This window comes from Mustela putorius, unplaced genomic scaffold, assembly GCF_011764305.1.
Source record: "Mustela putorius furo isolate JIRA1106 unplaced genomic scaffold, ASM1176430v1.1 tig00000145_pilon_pilon_pilon, whole genome shotgun sequence".
Lineage (NCBI taxonomy): Eukaryota > Metazoa > Chordata > Mammalia > Carnivora > Mustelidae > Mustela > Mustela putorius.
Genome location: NW_025421294.1, coordinates 23314420 through 23334321, shown reverse-complemented (window position 1 = coordinate 23334321; position 19902 = coordinate 23314420). Strand labels below are relative to the sequence as shown.

Sequence of the window (19902 nt, the reverse complement as noted above, 5' to 3'; positions counted from 1 at the left end):
AGAAACAAGTTTCTCAACAATCTTGAGGAAGAGTAACTGGAGAAAGAAGAAAGCTGGAGGCATAATACACCCTGATTTCAAATTATATTGCAAAGATGTTGGGGCATCTGGGTGGGTTAGTCAGTTAAGCATCAGACTTGATTTCCACTCAGGGTTGTTAGATCAAGTCCTGCATCTGGCTCTGTGCTGGGCATGGAGCCTCAAGATTGTCTTTCTCCTTCTCCCTCTGCCATTCTCACCCCCAGCTTGTGCTCTCTCTCTAAAAAACAAAACCCAGAGCTTTGGCAATCTAAATATCTGGTATTTGCATAAGAAGAGACACAACAATGGAATAAACTAGAGAGTCCAGAAATAAACCCTCGCATATATGACCAATTAATTTATGACAAGAGTGACAAGAATTTACACTAGGGAAGAGACAATCTCTTCAATAAATGGTGCTGGGGAAACTAGAGAGCCACATGCAATAGAGCAAAACTGGACCAATATCTTACATAAAATTTACATAAAATTAACACAAAGTGGATTAAAGACTTCAAGACCCAAAACCATAAAATTCTCTTGTCATCAGTGGCAGTGATTTTTTGGATCTGAAACCAAAAACAAAAACAAAAGCAAAAACAAAACAGACTACAGCAAGCTAAAAAGCTTCCGTGTAGCAAAGGAAACAATTAACAAAATGAAAAGGCAACCTACTGCATAGAAGAAAATATTTGCAAATTATACATCTGATAAGGAGTTGCTATCCCAAAATATGTAAAGAACTCATACAATTCAATAACAACAAAACAATCCAACTGGAAAATGAACAGAGGATCTGAATAGACATTTGTCCAAAAAAGACAGAGATGGTCAACAGGTACATGAAAAGGTCCTCAACATTACTAATCACCAGGGAAATGTCAATCAAAACCACAATGAGCTATCACCTCCTCTAACAGAAAATGTCTGTTGTCAAAAAGACAAGAGATATCGAGTATTGTCAAAGATGCGGAGTAAAGGGAACTCTTGTGCACTGATGGTGGAAATGAAAACTGGTGCAGTCACTGTGGAAAACAATACGGAGTTTCCTCAAAATGTTAAAACTGGAACATATGATTATCAGTAATTCCACTTCTGGGTATTTATCTGAAGGGGATAGAAATGCTTAATTCTAAGAGATATCCAAGCCATGTTCATTGCAGCATTATTTAGAATAGCCAAGGGATGGAAATAACCTAAGTGTCCATCAATGAATGAACGGATAAAGAAATGGATATACAGAGAGGAATATTACTCAGCCATTAAAAAAAGGGAAATGCGGCCACTTGCAACAATATGGATAAATCTAGAGAACATTATTTTAAGTGAAATATTTTAAGTCAGAGAAAGATAAATACTGTATGATCTCATATGTAAAATCTAAAAACAACAAACAACAAAAAACTGAACTCATAAATAGAGAACAGACTGGTGATTCAAGGGGAGGAGGGGTGGAGAGTTGGTAAAATGGGTGAAGATGATCAAAAGGTACAAACTTCCAGTTATAAAAAAAGTTCTGGGGATGGATGTACAGCATGATGATTACAATTAATAATACCATATTATATATTTGAAAGTTACTAAGAGAGTAGATCTTAAAAATTCCTATCACAGGAAAAAAAATCTGTAACTGTATAGTGATGAATGTTAACTATTAACTACACTTACTACAGTGATCATTTCATAATTTTTACATATACAAAATCTTCATGTTGTACCCTGGAAAAAAATCACTAAGAGACTTTTCGTATAACTCTAGGCAAATAACATTTGGAAAACTGAATGCAGTGGGTAATTTTTTTCTGAAAATAAATTCACCAAATCTGAACCCAGAACAGAGTTTACAAGGACTAAACAAATCTACTCTGTAGAGTAGTATAAAGTCATCAGAGCTACCTGAAAAATAAATCGGGCCCAGAATGCTTCACAAAGGAATTTTATCAGATATGTAAGGAATAAAGAGTTTCAATCTATTTAAACTGTTCCAGAAAAAAAAGGAAAATGGAAAACCTCCAAATTACTTTTATAAAATGGCTATACAGTCATTATGTAAAATGACTATATATGTGTATGTATATATACATATACACATAAAAATAACTATATATACACACACAAACACATATCACTTCCAAATTTTGATCAGAAATCCTACATAAAGTATTAGCAACAGAATCTAACAGAACACAGTCACGATTCAACAGGGTTGAAAGACTAGATTGGTTATCAACTAATTAACATAATCCATTCCAATAACAGATCCAAAAGGAAAGTTGCATTATCATTTTCCACAGATGCTGGGTATTTGATAAGCTTAAGCATCCAATCTCAGGGGGACAACAAAATTAAAAAAAAAAACAGAACAGAACAAGACAGAAATCAATGGACACTTCCTTGATATGGTGAAAACTTATTTATTTCACCCCTAAGCTAGCACCTTACTTAACAGGGGAACACTGGACATGTCAGGAACAAGAAAGGATATACTGGAGGGATCAGCCAAAAATAATTAAGAAAAATAAACTAGAAGTGTAAGAATTGGGAGAGAGGAGATATAAACAACATTTACTTGACATATAATTCTTTTAAGTTTCCTAGGTATGCATGTTTCCTAGGTATGCAAGTACAAGAATTCAATATAGCAATAATAAAAAATAATTTACAAAATCAAATACTCTGTAATAGCAACAAAATAGAAAATGCAAAAATAAAATAAAAACAAAATAGAAAAGAATTAATGTGTGTTTAAAACCAAGATAAGAAAATTTAATACATCCCTTAAAGACACAAAAATACATTTGATCAAATATGAATATATACTTTCAGTCAGGACCTAATCAGGAAAGTGGAATACACATTATATATTTTTTTATTTATTATTCTTTTTTAAGATTTTATTTGAGAGAGAGAGAGCATAAAGGGAGAGTGAGAGGGAGAAGCAGACTCCACTGAGCAAAGAGCCGAGGACCCTGAGATCATTACCTGAGCTGAAGGCAGATGCTTAATGGACTGAGCCACCCAGATGCCCCACATTATATATTTTAAAAAGAAAAAAACTACTATAAGGAACTGGTTACATGGGCACTGGAAGGCAGAAACAGTAAAAACACTGATGCAGCTCATACTGTAAGAAGATGCTACCACACCCAAGGCTAAGGTTGCAAAAAGTGAAGTTATCTGAACCTCATCTTAGAGAAGGAGCCTACGGAGCTGTTGTTCAGACCTCTGTAGGTAATCCCCATCGCACTCCTGCTGCTACGGTTTCTGAGGGAGTATGATGAGCCTGGTTCTGGGAATGCCCAAAGACCTTGAACTGCAGTAGCCAGGTGCCGACCACAGCTGCTGGCGATGACTACCATTTGCAGAAACAATGCTGAGAGATGAAAACCCAAATCCTTCACCCTGCCATCCTCCACTAAGGCATAACCTAACAAGCCAGTAGCCAGAGTCTGGGGAAAGAGGTTTGTAAAACCCGAGACCTAGCATCATAGAGCATAAAAGGGCAAATTTTGAGTTGAGAGAAATCAGCTAAATAGTAGGTCCAGAAGACCCTTTTGGCTATTTAGTATACACATTTGAACTCGCATAAAATGATATTAACTATCTTTCATGGTTCCATCCCATAAAGTAGAACTATCCTTTATACAAATGAAGGCACTTTTGTCCTCTCCCCTGAAAGGAAGCAGCAAAATCCCAACAGTAATTGTGTCTATCTCTGGGTAATGTTAAGACCTTTCCTAATGATATCACAATTCCTTAAAAACTTAATGTTTAAAACTACATATACCCTGAGATCAAGAGTTGCATGCTCATACCAACTACACCAACCAGGCATCCCTAAACTACAAAGTTTATTTCTGGACATAAAACAGGAATCCCCCTGAGAATTCCCTGGATACCAAATATAGCCCTCTCTGCACCTGTTTTGTAGCAGCAACCAATTTTCCCTTGGTACTCAGTTCAGGGAGTACCTATTTGTTTGCTTGCTGGGTCAGCAGCCTGAGGAATGTCAAATGGCCAGATGGTAGTCTCACATTCTTAGTCAGTTATTATGTCCCCTGGTGGAAGCATACAATCTCTGATATTGGCTACCAAATAGCACAGCCACTGTGAACACTAAATTAATGCGGGGACAACAGTAAGTGACAGCTAACATCTATAGGGAAGAGGTGAGGTGATTAGAACTTGAAGCTTGGGAGAAAATGCCCCCAGAACTGCCACCTTGCTTTTAAGAAAGGGTGCCACTTTCCTGTGGACATCAAGGCAGGCTTCATATAGTGATGATTGAGATGGTTTTTTAAAAGGATGAGTCAAGTTTACTAGGCAGTCCATTTAACCCATACTACTACCACATCCATATTATAACAGGCCTGGTCATTTAGAAATAGTTGCATGGTCTAACACCACATTAAAAAGTGTGAATTTCGTCAAAACACGAATGCTATAATGTGGCCAAAATAAAACTAGGAAGATTGAAAGCCATCCTTTCCTACTTCTGCTATGTTGGTTTACAGGACAGACACTGTCTGATAATCTCTCTGACCAGAACAGCACACATTTATCAAATAAACAGTGTACCAACTTAGCCATCACCATCCTCTCTGGGCCAAGTCATCAGAATCCTTATAAAGGGATCAACTTTGGTACTTCACAGTATTGCTGAAGCAGGGCAGTATAGTTCTGATTCACTGAGAAGTCTGTGGATCATATCTGGGTGCAAGGTCTCTCTCTTTTTTTTTCTAACATTTATTTATTTATTTATCTATTTGAGAGAGAGAGCGCACACAAGCAGGAGGAGTGGCAGGCAGAGGCTTCCTGCTGAGAAGGGAGCCCAATGTGGGACTCAATCCCAGGACCCTGGGATCATGACCTGAGCCAAGGGCAAACACTTAACTGAGCGAGCTACCCAGGCACCCCTCCTCTTTCCTTTTTTTTTTTTTTTAATTAAGTGCTGTCCCTAGTTTCTACAACGTAAAGAGTGCATTTTTCCTGAAGCTGCGGAAGTTATTTGAACACTAAAAGGGAAGTGGGTGGTAGTGAGGACAAAACACAGGAAGGACTCTTAAGGAGACAAAGGTAGCAACAAGAATTTTCTGTTATGAGGAACTTATTTTGGGGCCTGTGGGCAGACTGCAGTGCACAATTGATGCAGTAATCTTGAAAAGGGGACTGGGGGCTGATAGACAGCAGATGTCTGGCTTTGAAGCAGCTAGGAGGGCAAATACCCACAGATATACTTGGAAATACATTTGCTTCATTACACAGCAGTAGTACAGAAAAGAACAGCTCAGCTTCACCCAAGTGAAGAACAGAGAACATGAGAAATTCAGCTGCAGAGTCAGAGGGGAAGAGGCAGTGTTCTCGTTTAGAGGCTTGTTCTCGTTTAGAACAAACTGATGATATTTAAATAAAAACCTTAACTCTGGTGAACAGTTCTAACATCAAGCCCTCTCAAGTGAATCTGCTGATGCACAGATCTTAAAGCGAGGAAGGGCAAAACTCCAGTGGGGCTCAAAATCACAGCCCTGGAGAGATCAGTTTAACATGATCAACCCCATGATGCTTGGGTACCAACTATGCTTGTCCTCTGACTTGAAAGGAGATTGAAAGTGCAAAGCAGATGAAAAAGTGGAAAGACAGGCTTGAGAAAAAGTATTATTCTGCAGAAATTCAAGATGACTACCAGCCAGTCACTCAACAGGAATTTCGAGAGTAAGTATATGTTCTAACCAAGAACCGTGGGATATCCTGATATGGGGACTGAGGCCATGAGTTACATTTTTTTCCCCCTGAAACTAGACCTTACCGAGATGGCACTGCTTTTCTCATCTTTTTACCTAACTTTGAAATTAAACAGAAAGCCCAAGACTCTATTTGTTTAAATTTAAGGTGAGAGTGAAACCAATTGCTTTTATCCTTATTATCTCCAAACAGGTACTGCCATTTATATTTGATATGCATAGCAAACACTGTTCTCCAATTTTAGAATAAAAGATCCAAACTTGGCCACACTAGGCATGTTTTAGAAGCCTGAAATACTATCCTCCCACTCCCAAGTACTTCACGAATAACCTGCTGACTCTTTAGGTACAAAGGTGTGTTACTCATTCTCTGCTTCCTTCTAAATTATTCTCTAGACTCTTTTTATATGCCGTGGAGCTGGAGAAAGAATTACACTATGTCAGTCTAAAACTAAACCGAGTGATGAGAAAGATTTCAACTCTACCAGCTTGAGAGATGTGCAGGTGAGAACCTCTGATATGATCACTGAGGGTTTTTTTTTTTTTTGGTATCTTTGAGCATTTCTAACAAAAATTTATCCTTGTACTATTTACTAAACATGTCCCCATTACAGGTACATTTTTAAAAACACTACACCACCTATCAGCAAACTATCATCAGAGTCTATGATAAGCTCAGAAGATTTCCAGAAATTAGTACCCTGAATGGGACCTACTATACAAGCTATGTGTATTACAGCACGTGTCCAGAGTTAGACATACAGTTAGACATGAAGGATTTTATTAGATTCATTAAATTCTAGCAATGTGAAGATAAAGTACAAAATAATGCTGCTTATGGTTCATGGGGAAGATCTCTAATTAATAGGTGACTAAGTAGGTAAAGACAGTTTTCCCAGGGTTAACTAGAATATAGAAACTGTTGATTTTTTCATTACATACCAGGTTCTAACTTCTTCTGGCTACAGATAAATTAATAAATACTTGGGATTTGGGAAAACCATTCTGTAAGACCCCAAATAAAATAATCTTACCTCCATTCTTCCCAGTTTGAGGTCAACTAGAATAACCTAAAATGTAGAAGACCAATCATCTACAAATATTTCACTATTATTTGCAAACTGGAAATTCATCCAGAAAGTTCCTAAAGTAACTCATTTAAAGTTTTATAAAAGTTTTTCTTAACCACTCTAAAAAGCAAAATATACTTTGGAATATAAAGAGCAAGGTAGGAGTATCAGGGTTATGAGAAGCCAACTTAATGTATGAGAAGTAGGAATGGGGGTACTGCAAAAAGCCCTGTCTGGGTGGTTGGCAAGTTGTGTGAAGTAACTCTTTTAATTTCTTTAGTGGGTTACACAAGCCCTCCTAGAAGAGCCGTATGTTCTCTTAGCCCAAACAACATCATCTGACCATAGTACTCAACTTCCACATTGACACTCAATAGATGTTAAATCTACCCCCCTCCCTCCGGCCAGCCTCTTCTCTGAGTAAACTGTACCTCAAGTTTGCTCAGTACGGTAATTCACTGCAACAAGAAATGCTGACTGTTCTCCCTGCGTATCTTCTCCCTAGATTTCCACACGGCAATCAACATAGCCTTTCCTTGTCTTACCAATCCCCAGAGCTGTAGCCAGTCAAGTGGTTTACCAACCCTGTTGTCCCCCAGTATGGTCCCTCGCTGAGGTAACTCAAACAAAGCCTAAGAACATTAAGGCAAGGAAACACTTAAGGTCTTTTTAACATCTAGTGAAAACAAAACAAAAAACATTTACATGACTTGGAACATTCAGGTTCTTTTATTACAAAAGTCTATACAATGAAGTGCCAGACACAGCAATGCAATTATATTGGTGGTCATATATATCTATATATTATTTGTATATAGATATAGCTTTTACTTGTACCAAAGTAAAACTATCACAAACTGCCTAATTCTACCACCTACTGCTCAACTATGACACACAATACTGTCACATAGCATGTAAGTGCTGCCATGCCACTTGGATCTATTCTACCTGCAGCCAAACACGAACAGTGAATAACCAACACCATGAAGCAGCTGTTAATTCTAAAATGAAACCAGTCAGGCCACTGACTTATAAAAATATGGTACTCATATAGATTTAGCATTATAAAGAAGGAATATATTATTTAAAACATTTAAATAGTGCATATGGACATTTTTGCATGTGGTATATAAAACATTCATATAAAACAATATACAGTGCACATTAAATTCGATGTTTGGATATACTCCCTTCTAGAGACTGAAAGAAATTAAATGCACACTGCATGCTGGATTCAAATCAAAGTGATACTTCTTTTGGCATTTTCAATTTCATTTCTTCTAGGTACACATTATGAATAACCTAGCTGTATCAAAAGGAAACCACACGAAAAGGGCTGGATTTAGTGCTTTATTCCCCAACTACATGTTCACCACCAATGAACATTCCCCTCCCCCCCAAAAAAGGCATTGCACACACAGGTGAAATGTGAAATCCTAGACACACTACTTATTATCAAGCTACTTCATGTGCTTACTATGTAAGAGTGCCAGAAGTCTGAGGTTCATGCTTCCCTCACTTGATTAAAGAATGTCACAGAAGTCCCCATTTTTATATGGAACTGTTAATATCAGCTAGTTAAGAAAACCATGCATGAGTCAATGCATGCAAAACATGGGCACAAATTGAGACACTCATCAATCCAAAAAAGCACCAGGAAAAAAATTAACACTTACAATAAGCCTGACCAGAATATGCTGTTACTGACTATATTCTTAGCTCAAATAAAGTCACCAATCTGTGAAAATGATTAGCAGAATGATACCAGAAGAGTACTTGAAGAAAAGCCATGCAAAGCCAAAGGAAAAAAAGATAAGCTTAAGAGTATATGACAAGGGGCATACCACTACAGAACTGCTTTAAACAGCATGTGACTGAGCAAAAGGGCTCCTTGTCAGAGGGTGTTTTCTTTATGGATTTTTCTAATTAAAAAAGAAAAAAAGATGCAACCCCCAGAAGGTACACGTACAAGTGCAGTGGTACAGCCCTTGTGAAGAAAATATTTAATTCAGGCATAATGATTCTTTCGTCAACTTAGGCCCATCTAATTGAACACACAAATCTGAGCACCATCCGTGTTCCTACATAGACATGGCTATTTTCTCACATTATCTGGAGGTGGGTAGGGGGAAAAAATACAGGATCTGATCCAGACAAATCACATCATCACCAGCTAATAAACAGTAACTGAGGAAACAAACAGAAACTTATGTCCCATAGGCAGCATGTGATATGATTCAGTTCTGTGTAGGATGTGTGGTGTGTGTTTTCACTATACTATTAAACAAGGTCACTTTATGGTCTGCCCTCTGTTATCTTCATCCAGGAGCTGTGTGACCACTGAATTGCAAAATTTTGCTAACATACTACCTGTGAGAAAGTGTCACTTTGGAAATTAAACAGAAATGTATTCCACAGTAGGACTTGAAATTTCAGTTGATTTTGGTTTTCTAAGAAAACATAGGACATAGTTGCATATGTGCACATTTATAGGCTTTTCTTTCAAATTTTCAGTCATTCTGTAAGAAAAAGGCAACCGAAGAATTCAATGTGAAGATGTTCCTCTCAATTTTCTTCAGTAATTAAAAAAAATAATAAAAATAAAGTTGGTGATAACAAAAAGCTCGTATCTCCAAAGTTCTTGAAGTTGAAAGAATAAAGTACTAGTCTTTTGCTAACAGGGTGTATCTGTAGTACTACAAAACAATGAAGAAAACTGCTAAAGGTGGAGAGAACAGTCTGTGGTTAATATGGAACACCACGCTCCCTAGAGAGGGTCTACTTACCCTCCCATCTTTCTCTAGTGGCACCACAATCAAGTACAAAATGATACTCTCGGAGTGCCTGACAAAATGAACTCAAGTACCAGCCAACACACGATGATAGCTTCAGGGAATACAACTGATTTTTATGATGTTTTCAAGGAGCATATTTTTATATGGATTTTGAAGAATCTTGTTTGCTGATAAGAACTTCAAGAAGCCTGAGTTTAGCTTTAATTTTCTTGTACTCCTTGTACTCCTCAAGCACTGGAACACGATCTTCTTTCTGGGCATTCCTAGGGTAGAAAGTAAAATCTGTAATATTCTAGAAATCATCTGAAAAATAAAGTCCCAGAAGTTATCCTAATGTTAGAGACAATGTTACCAAATGTAAATTCAAATAAAAAAAATTCCTCTGCAAGAAAGAACTAGCTCCCCCCATCTGCAAGAACATTCCTAAAATACTTCTGTTTTTGATGAATTTCTCTACTGACAGATTAAATAATGCTAAACTTAACAATGATCACTGCAGAGAACTAGGAGGTAACCAAATATTTTAATAAGATACACACTGCTAGACTCTGTCAGGTCACTGAGTGTATATTAAGTAGCAGAGGAGTACAGCCTGTCATTTCATACATTTAGAAGGTACTTGAAAAATGCATTCTTATACAGATTTTTTTTAACCATTTTTGCCAACTATATAGAAGACTCAAAGCAAATAAATAAATTTTGGAATTTTTAATGTAGCTACTGGCTTGGTAAGACTACCTAGTTACATAAACAGAAAAACTTTTCTGAGGTCTAAGAGAATGCTCATTTCTGGCCACCATCTGAATTAGAATTTATTCTCCCTTTTAAAAAAAAAAAAGCTTTTTAAAATTTATTTATTTAACAGAGAGAGAAAGAGCACAAGCAGAGGGAGCAGCAGACGAGAAGCAGGTTCCCTGCTGAGCAGAAAGCCCGATGCAGAACTCAAACCCAGAACCCTGGGATCCCCACCTGAGCCGAAGGCAGCCGCTCAACTGACTGAACCACCCAGACGTCCCTGTTTTTCTTACTTTTTTAAAAGAGTTCCACTGGGTTAGCTATGCCCAAGTTAGATAAAAGCACATACCATACTGTATTTTAGAAGCCCACTGCTGATTACCACCCTGTTATACATCTTAAAAAAGGGAAGCCTGGAATGGCCCAACATGCAGCCTAAGCAGCAAAGGTCTCAGTCTAAGAATCCACACTAGCTGTGAGAATACCAGTCATGTTATAGGACCCTTTCTAAAAGGAAAAACAGGGGCGCCTGGGTGGTTTAGTTGGTTAATCATCTAACTCTTGATTTCGGCTCAGGTCGTGACCTCAGGTTCGTGAGATCAAGCCCCACATTGGACCTCCATGCTCGGCAGGGAGCCTGCTTGGAATCTGCTAGAGATTCTTTCTCCCTCCCTCTGCCCCTACCCCTTCTCTTTCTAAAATAAATAAATAAATCTTTAAAAAGAACAAAAAATAAAAATAAAAGGAAAAAATCTTAATTCACAAACACTTCAAAAAGGTGAGAATGTAGACTTCAAAAACACAATGTAACTGCCATTCAACCAAGCCTCCTAGGACATCTGAAATATTCTATCAGATGTTGCTTACTCTATTTCTGACTTCTTGCCATTAATAGCAGGCCTTCAAAGTAAAAAGGTATGTGTTCTACTTTTATTTTCAATGGTAATATCGTTATATGCACAATTCACTTCTATTCCTATACATCCCTTTAATTTAGCATATGGGCACCTGTAAGTTCAAGGAGAAAGAAGACTCAATTTTTGTGATGTTCAACAAACCTTCCATTCTGTTGATAAAATGCTTCTTCAAATTCCCGTAATGTTTTGCGTAGTTTCTTTTTTTCAGCTCTGGCTTTCCAAAGTTGTTCCAGTAACTCAGGCCTAAAATTTAAATGGGAAAAAAACATTATTCAAATAACACTGTGATTCTTAGCAGGGGTTCAAACCTTGGCTGCAAACTAAAGTCAGTGGGGAGCATTTAGAATATCCCAATGTCTAATCTACAGCCCAGACCAACTAAATATAGGAATAGCTGCAGGTAGGGCTCTACATCAATATTGGAGGGGTGGGGGGGGATTTTTCCCAGGTGATCTTAAAGTGAAACCAAGACTACTATGGAAAACAATATGAGGTTGTTCAAAAAATTAAAAACAGAAATACTGCATGATCCAGTATTTCCACTACTGGGTATTTACCCAAGGAAAATAAAAACATTAATTCGAAAAGATGTATGTACCCCTATGTTTACTGCCTCATTATTTACAACAGCAAAGATATGGAAGCAGCCCAAGTGTCGATCAACAGATGAATGGATAAAGAAGATGCGCGCGCACATGCACACACATACACACGGAATATTACTTGGCCATAAAAAAGAATGAAATCTTGCCATTTCTAACAAGGAGGAACCTAGAGGGTATAAAGCGAAATGATTTAAGCCAGAGCAAGAAAAAGAAATTCCCTGTGATTTCACTTATATGTGGAATTTAGAAAAAAACAAACAATAACAGTTTCATTAATACAGGGAACACACTGGGTGGCTGAGGGGAACAGAGCTGGGCTGGGGTTAGGTAAAACAGGTGAAAGGGATTAGGAGGCAAACTTCCAGTTATAAGTAAGTCACAGAGATGAAAAGTACAGCATAAAGAACACAGTCAATAACACTGCAGTAACATTGTATGTGACTACACTTTTCGTGGTGAACACCGAGTTAACAGAATTGTTGAGTCAACCATGCTGTATACCTGAAACTAATATAAGCATTATACGTTAATTATACTTTAATTTTTAAAAAAAAGTGAAGCCAGGGCTGAAGACCACTGTCATACACCATTATCAGGGAGAGAAGATGATAGAGAATAAAGGTAACTCTCCGCTGGTCCCAGCATTCTATTATGAAACAAATGTCAGATTTTAGTTTCTTTTCTTTTCTTTTTTTTTTTTTTTAAAGATTTTATTTGTTTGTTTGACCGAGAGAGAGAGCACAAGTAGGCAGAGGGGCAGACAGAGGGAGAGGGAGAAGCAGGCTCTCCACTGAGCTGGGAGCCCGATGTGGGGCTTGATCCCAGGATCCTGGGATCATGACCTGAGCTGAAGGCAGTCGCTTAACCAACTGAGCCATCCAGGTTCCCCAATTTCTTTAAAATTTTTAAAACACACTAATGTTTAGTAAAGAAAATGTGAATGATGACAGTTATATACCATACCCTTTAAAAGAAAGCGGCATATCTCTTGAGCACACATTAATTCCCTCCAAGTGCCTGATTACTTAAAACTGAATTTCTTGGCATGTAATTTTCATTATACAAATAGATTTTTTTTAAAAATCACAAACCAGCATACATACATAGAAGCTGCTCGAGTACTTGACAATCGGAGATCCAGAGCAAGTTTTTCTTGATTTTCTTCAACATCAGATTCAGAGTTTTCCAATGAAGATTGTGCCTGTACAGCAGTTTTCAGGATATCAGTTAGCTCTGAGGACAGGGTAACACCATCTTCTTCTTCTTCCTAAAAAGATATCAAAAAGATAAACAAATAGGCCATGGCTCTCAACTTTTTCTTTAAGAAAGATATCAGTGAATGATTTAAGGATTACCTTGATTTCTTCAAAAAAATGGGCAGTTTCTCCTTCTATGATTGGTTGTAACATCTGACCCCTTCGCTTGGAAGATGGAGATCCCTGTAACAATCAACATGGTTTCTACTTTAAACACTTAAAGCATTCAAAGAAAGCTTCATTCACTATGGAACAGATACTAAGCTTTATATTCAAAATCTTAACCAAACAATTTATATTTTTTTTAGGAATTCCTTAGTATATTCATTTTTGTGAAGCTTTCTTGTTATGTATGCACACAAATGCTAAATTATCATTAATGTCTGGATAACCTAAAAGATCTCATTCAATAAATAAAAAAATAGGAAAGTATTACATGTAATTTTATTCGGCACATTTTCCTTTTTAAAGAGCCGTCAACTTTTTTGGTCTCAGGACACCTTTAAACTCCATTTAAAAAAGTAACAGCTTCACTGAGATATAATCCACATACCATTAAATTCACTCCTTTAAAGTGTCCAATTTAGTGGTTTTTAAATATTCACAAAGAACATTGTGAACATTTTTTAAAAAATCACCTCTAATTCCAAAATAGCTCATCATCCCAAAAGAACTCTGTACTTATTACTAACTCATTTGCCCTCTCCCCCTATCCTGTGGCCAACACTGATCTATACTCTGTCTCAATGGGCTGGCCTATTCTAGCTATTTCACATAAATGGAATCATAAAGTATGTGGCCTTCTGTATTTCACTTCTCTCGCTTAGCACTAATGTTTTTAAAATTTACCCATGTTGTAACATGTTATTAGTACTTTCATTCCTTTATGGCTAATAATCCATTATATGGATATACCACATTTTGTTTATTCATCAGTTGCTGCAAATTTCATTTTTTTCTACATTTTAGCCATTATGAAGGATGCTGCTATGTATATTTGTATGTAAGTTTTCATGTAGACATGTTTTCAATTCTCTCAAGCATATAACAAGGAGAACTGCTAGGTCAGATGATAACCCTGTTTAATTCTTTGAGGAAATGTCAAACTGTTTATCAAAGTGGGTGTACCATTTTACATTCACCAGCAGTGCATAATGTAAGCATTCCAATTTCTCCACATCCAGTCAACACTGTTATCTTTTCTCATTAAAGCTATCCTAATGTGTATAAAGTGGTATTTGAATGTGGATTTATTTGCATTTCCTAATAACTAATGATGTTGATCTTCTTTTCATGTATTTAATGGCCATTTATATATCTTCTCTGGAGAAATGTGTATCAAATCCTTTGCCCAATTTTTTTCAAAAAGATTTTTTTAGAGAGAAAGCACAAGTGAGCAAGTGGAGGAGAGGCAGAGCAGGAGAGAGAATCCCGAAGCTAAGTGCAGAGCCTGAAGGGGGGGGTTCAATCCCAGGACCCTGAGATCATGACCTGAGCTGAAATCAAGAGTCAGGTGCTTAACCAACTGAGCCTCCCATGCACCCCTCCCCCATTTTTTTAACTGGGTTATTAATCTTTTTATTATTGAACTGAAAGATTTCTATATACTCTAGATACCAGTCCCTTATCAGATACATGATATGCAAACATTTTCTCCCATTCTATAGGTTGTCTTTCCACTTTCAAAAATGTCCTTTGATGCACAAAACTTTTTAATTTTGATGAGGTCCAATTTATTTATTTTTGTCAGTGTTTTTAGTGTTCCATGCAAGAAAACACTGCCTAATTCAAGGTCACAAAGATTTATTCTTCTGTTCCCTATTAGTTTTATAGTTTCAGTTCCTACATTTAGGTCAGTGAACCATTCTGAGTTAAATTTTGTGTCAGATAAGGGTCTACATTCGTCTTTTTTGCGTATCAATACCCAACTGTACCAACCTCATTTGCTGAAAAAATTCTTTCCTACCAAACTGTCTTGGCTTAAGTTTTATATCTCAAATTTCTCTGTACGATAATCATACTTAGGCATCTGTAAAATCTAGTCATACTTGCTATAGCTTCAGTTTATTAAAAACAAATCTGTGGAGTTCCAAAATTATGTTCATAAAATTCAAAGACTATTTGAATTTGAATTACAAATATGTCAATGAGACACTAAAATGCCCTGTAATCAAAGGATAAAATCCGTATTAAATAAACTGTTGTATGTGCAGACTATAACCTATACAGGATTCCTTGCTCAAAAAAAATTGATTATATGTAAATCAAATAGTGCTGAGATGACCAATTTTTAAAAAGCCATTTTAAAAAGGAATATTTACTTGAGGTTAAATAAAAAATGCTCAGGGGGGCCTGGGTGGCTCAGTGGGTTAAGCCGCTGCTTTCGGCTCAGGTCATGATCTCAGGGTCCTGGGATCGAGTCCCACATCGGGCTCTCTGCTCAGCAGGGAGCCTGCTTCCCTCTCTCTCTCTCTCTGCCTGCCTCTCCGTCTACTTGTGATCTCTCTCTGTCAAATAAATAAATAAAATCTTAAATAAATAAATAAATAAAATGAAAAATGCTCAGAAGGCCAATGTGAACCTTCTAACAATGAGTAGTAGTAACGTAGTCAAAGCCCAAAAGAGATCCCCATGCAAGTGGCTATTGATTTAAAAATGACCTTGCATGCCAGGGTGCCTGGGTGGCTCAGTGTGGTTAAAGCCTCTGCCTTCAGCTCAGGTCATGATCCCAGCATCCTGGGATCAAGCCCCGCATCAGGCTCTCTGTTCAGTGGGAAGCCTGCTTCATCCTCTCTCTCTCTCTCTGCCTGCCTCTCTGCCTACTTGTCTGTCAAATAAGTAAATAAAATCTGAAAAAAAAAAAAAAAAAAAAAAAAATGACCTTGTATGTCTAAGCAAAGCATAGTTCCAATAAATTAATTCCTACAAAATGGTTCAGAATGGGCTACATGCTGTTTTCTATGTGACCCTGAGAGAAATCTAGAGTCCTACTACCTACTGGTTAATTTGGAGACAGCACTAATTTGCACCTAAGTATTAAGAGTTTTCATTTTTCTCTAACAATGTACACAAATGTAAAAAAGCATTATTTTGATAATTCTTCATTAAAAAAGATGAACTAGATTAGATTGTGCAATTAAATCTTCATGACAGCCATCATAAAACTGATATGTTTTCAAACACAAGAATTTAAACTGAAACAAACTAAGCCAGGGTCTGAAATATGTTTGTTTGTTTTTTAAATTTTTTATTTTTTATAAACATATATTTTTATCCCCAGGGGTACAGGTCTGTGATGTTTTTTTAATTCTACAAGGTAGATGATCCTGGGCATATACTCCTCAGTCCCAGTTTCATCATCTGTGAATTGAGGCTATCTTCTGCTACCTGTTGTGACCTGTCAGGATTTAATGACATCTTCTTCATTTAATGACATACATAAAACACTTTTACAAGTGCCTGGGAGATGATAGGTAGGCACTGATTATTAATTGCCTATTCTTTAAAAAGCAGTAACCTCACCTTACAAATACAATTCTTGCTACCTTAGCTATATATTTTTCCAATACACCACCACAATATATTTTTTAAAGGATAAGTTTTGGTAAAATGAATAGACAAATCTTTGTGTGTTTTACTCACAAGAACAGGAGTGATGCTAACTCTTGTCAGCATCTGTTTTACAAGTCTGTATCTCTCATAGAGAGGTTTCACAATGTGCCTTTCTTCTCTGGTCACCTAAAGTAAAAAAATTAAAATTACCAAGTCATCAGAAATTTTAAACATTAAGCAACATGACTTTCTCCCAATTTTAAGAAGTTATTTTAAATAAGTAGACAATCTCTTAAACGGACGAAGCAATGCTCTACAAAGCAGCTCCGAAGATGTGGCCCACAAAGAAATTTGTCCTCTTTGTTAGGGCAGAAAATCAAATCTCTTTAGCAAAAGAGACATTTACCGGCCTTCCATGTTGACTTTCATAGTAAAGAAGACTTTTTTGGAGAGACGTTTTCTCTTCTATCAAATGATCTTTTGTCATTTTCTAGAATTTAAAAGAAAAAACAAAACAAAACACTCTCATTGGCAACATATTATGTTCCTCAATCCCACAATGTAAAGAATTAGGGTGAAAGGGCAGCCCATCACCACTCCAGCCTAGGCTAACAAGAAATACAGCCTTTCCTTACAAATTTGCAGAGAGTAGTTTTCAATCTCTTGTAAAATCTGGTCTCCCAGTAAGTAGATATCCACTCTCTTTGGTGGCTTACTTCTATTTTATCTGAACAAATCATGAATACCGGCTTAGTAACCTTGGATAAGTTACTTAAATTCTTTTTGTCATATAAACCAGTATTTCTACTAAACAATTAAAATCTGACAGCAGTATAACGGAAAGATCCTGAAAAAGTACAACACTGCCAATGTGTGACCTAGACTTCTCATCTATGAGCTCAGTTTCCCTTCCTATGACACTTTGTTTACACTGCAATACTAACCTCCTACCTTTTAGTACTCTAAATTAAAGAGGAGGAAGGACATCCTAATTTATTTGCCCAAAGAACCTTCCCACTTTGTTTCACTGGCCACCTTTTTACATGCCAATGAACCAATGTTCCACAGAATACCCTCTGGATTCTAGACCAAATAAATTCTCATTCCCAGGATTAGATAATACTGCCCTGTTTCTCAGCAGAGTAGAACAGAAGTTAAAAAAAAAAAAAAAAATCACTGGATATAACAAATATAACTTTAGATTATGTAAATCCAATAGAGAACAGCTAGGGGTAAACTGTAAAACATTGATTTCAACGTCAAGCTTGCACCTTAAACCTAGGACAAAGTATCTGAATAAAGCTAATCCAATCAAAATCATTTCTAGAAAAAGGGGTGGAGAGAGGAGAAAGGAGGTTGGTTGATCTGACACAAAACTGAAAAATAAAAAAGCTGAGGGAAGGGAGTGATCAAAATTTCTAATCCAGCCCTGTTCAAGGGAGACAAACAATCCAATATTTAAATCATGAAAGAGGTATACCCTGCTGTCAAGGCAGGAATAAGCATCAGGGTTCATCACTGCCTACACAAAAGTTCACATGCGACCATCTCTGTACTATCCCAGCAGACCTCATTTAATAAATAAATTGGGTTGCCAAATGCTTTTGACCAGAACTCCTGTAGGCATGGGCTCTGAGTAATGGTTTTTCAAAAATATTCGTTTATTCAATCCTCACAACAATCATACTGTCTTAGTATTTTAATGGACATAATCATATATCTTTAAGTCATAAGACAGTTGAAGGGACTCAGGGGCAGAATGCAAATAATGTGAGTCGGGGCCTGGCAAAAGCTAACAGCACAATACCTATAAGTATCAAGACACAAGGCCGAGATTAAAGCTCAGTGATGTTTAGGCTCTTCATTTTGCCAACTGTCCCAGTACAGATGAACAGATCAGGATTCTGGCTTTTTCAGTTTTACATTTTTTTTTTTAAGATTTTATTTCTAAGTAATCTTTACACCCAATGTGGGGCTCAGAACTCCTAACACCAAGATCAAGAGTTGCAAGCTCTACCAACTGAGCAAGCCATGTGCCCCTTAGTTTTACTACTGTGATTCACTCCCAGAAAGTCTGGTCATTTCTGGTGTGCAGATAAAAACATGTTGTTTACCTACAAACTTGGGGAGCAGATTCAGGCCAGTAAGACTACCTACAATCTCTATGCCACTGGGGTACTTCTTTTCAGGGACTCTAAAGGCTAGTCTGGGTAAAAAGCATAGCTCAAGATTACTTTGATATCTTCCGGAAGACACCGTTCAACACGTTTTTCTTTCAGTCTTTTCAGAATAAGTTCAAGTGTTGCTTCCTTAGAGGGCTTCTTCTCCTTCTGAATGACCCTGGATTCATCTTCATTCTCTTCATCTTCATGGTACAGAGAAGAGCCAAAGCTTTTTGGAAGAGTGTTACTACGTGGGCGTGTCTGAGGTACAAATTCTCCATCAGAGCTTTTGTGTTTTGCATCTACATTTCAGAAGCAAGAGGACACACAGATCAGTAATAATGATTTTGTTAAAGAAGCAAAGAGTAATAAGCAAGATATACAACAGGAAAGTAGACATTAACAGCACACAGGCTCCGGTATTTCAAGGTTACATGAAATACTGAAATTCTGTATGTGGCAAGCTATTCCATTCATTCTTTTAAAGGTAATTCATAGAAAGCCTTACCATAAAGTGAGATTTTCTGGTAAGCATTGGTGGTACAGTAGTAAACAAACAGACATCGTCCCTGTTCTCATGGAGCATATATTCAAGGAAATAAAAACAAAAACCGAAAAACAAAATAATTTCAAAGAATGCCAAGAGCTATAAAGAAGAGAACATAGGATGTTGTCACAGTGCTAAAAGCAATGTACTTTAGGGAACAGCAACTATATTTAATGGACTGAAAAAGGACTTTGAGAGATAGGGACATACTAGGTGAACACGGAAGAAACAGCAGCTAATGGAGCACAGAAGACTTAGGGGAAGAGCATTCCTTCCCAGTTGAAGTAATAGCCAGTGCAGAGGCCCTGAAGCATGGTATGTTTAAGAAACAGAAAATCAGAGTGGGATGTGATAAAATGGACTAAGGGCACAGTAGGCAAGGAAATGAGGCAGCTAAGGATCTATATAACCTCAGACATACATGATCATTACTTCTCTCCATTGTAAGGATTTATTCTAAGTTAAAAGGGAAGTTCATTGAGGGCTCTGATGATAAAGTTA

General features: G+C 37.1%; 2 protein-coding genes across 15 annotated transcripts in view; one reads left to right on the top strand and one right to left on the bottom strand.

The window, feature by feature from the left end:
- Positions 1-9444, top strand: part of PKD2L2 (polycystin 2 like 2, transient receptor potential cation channel) — a 42515-nt gene extending 33071 nt beyond the window's left edge. For 3 of the 4 annotated variants that reach the window (XM_013052472.2, XM_004744889.3, XM_013052471.2), the window contains 3 exons: positions 5621-5733; positions 6159-6266; positions 9347-9444. In XM_013052472.2, coding sequence (XP_012907926.1) covers positions 5621-5733; positions 6159-6255 — 210 coding nt within the window. In that variant the 3' untranslated portion in view covers positions 6256-6266; positions 9347-9444. Of the gene's footprint in view, positions 1-5620; positions 5734-6158; positions 6267-9158; positions 9293-9346 lie in introns of those variants that run through there. The other variant, XM_045075469.1, reaches the window with a different exon arrangement.
- The window catches only part of FAM13B (family with sequence similarity 13 member B), a 71980-nt gene continuing 59616 nt past the window's right edge, over positions 7539-19902 (bottom strand). For 7 of the 11 annotated variants that reach the window (XM_045075467.1, XM_045075463.1, XM_045075462.1 and 4 more), the window contains 8 exons: positions 19363-19428; positions 18927-19156; positions 17099-17182; positions 16783-16878; positions 13240-13323; positions 12988-13151; positions 11421-11522; positions 7539-9890 (listed from right to left, as the gene is read on the bottom strand). In XM_045075467.1, the coding sequence (XP_044931402.1) occupies positions 9767-9890; positions 11421-11522; positions 12988-13151; positions 13240-13323; positions 16783-16878; positions 17099-17182; positions 18927-19156; positions 19363-19428 (950 nt within the window). In that variant the 3' untranslated portion in view covers positions 7539-9766. The remainder of the gene's footprint in view (positions 9891-11420; positions 11523-12987; positions 13152-13239; positions 13324-16782; positions 16879-17098; positions 17183-18926; positions 19157-19362; positions 19429-19902) is intronic. The other 4 variants (XM_013052464.2, XM_013052466.2, XM_013052467.2 and 1 more) reach the window with 1 other exon arrangement.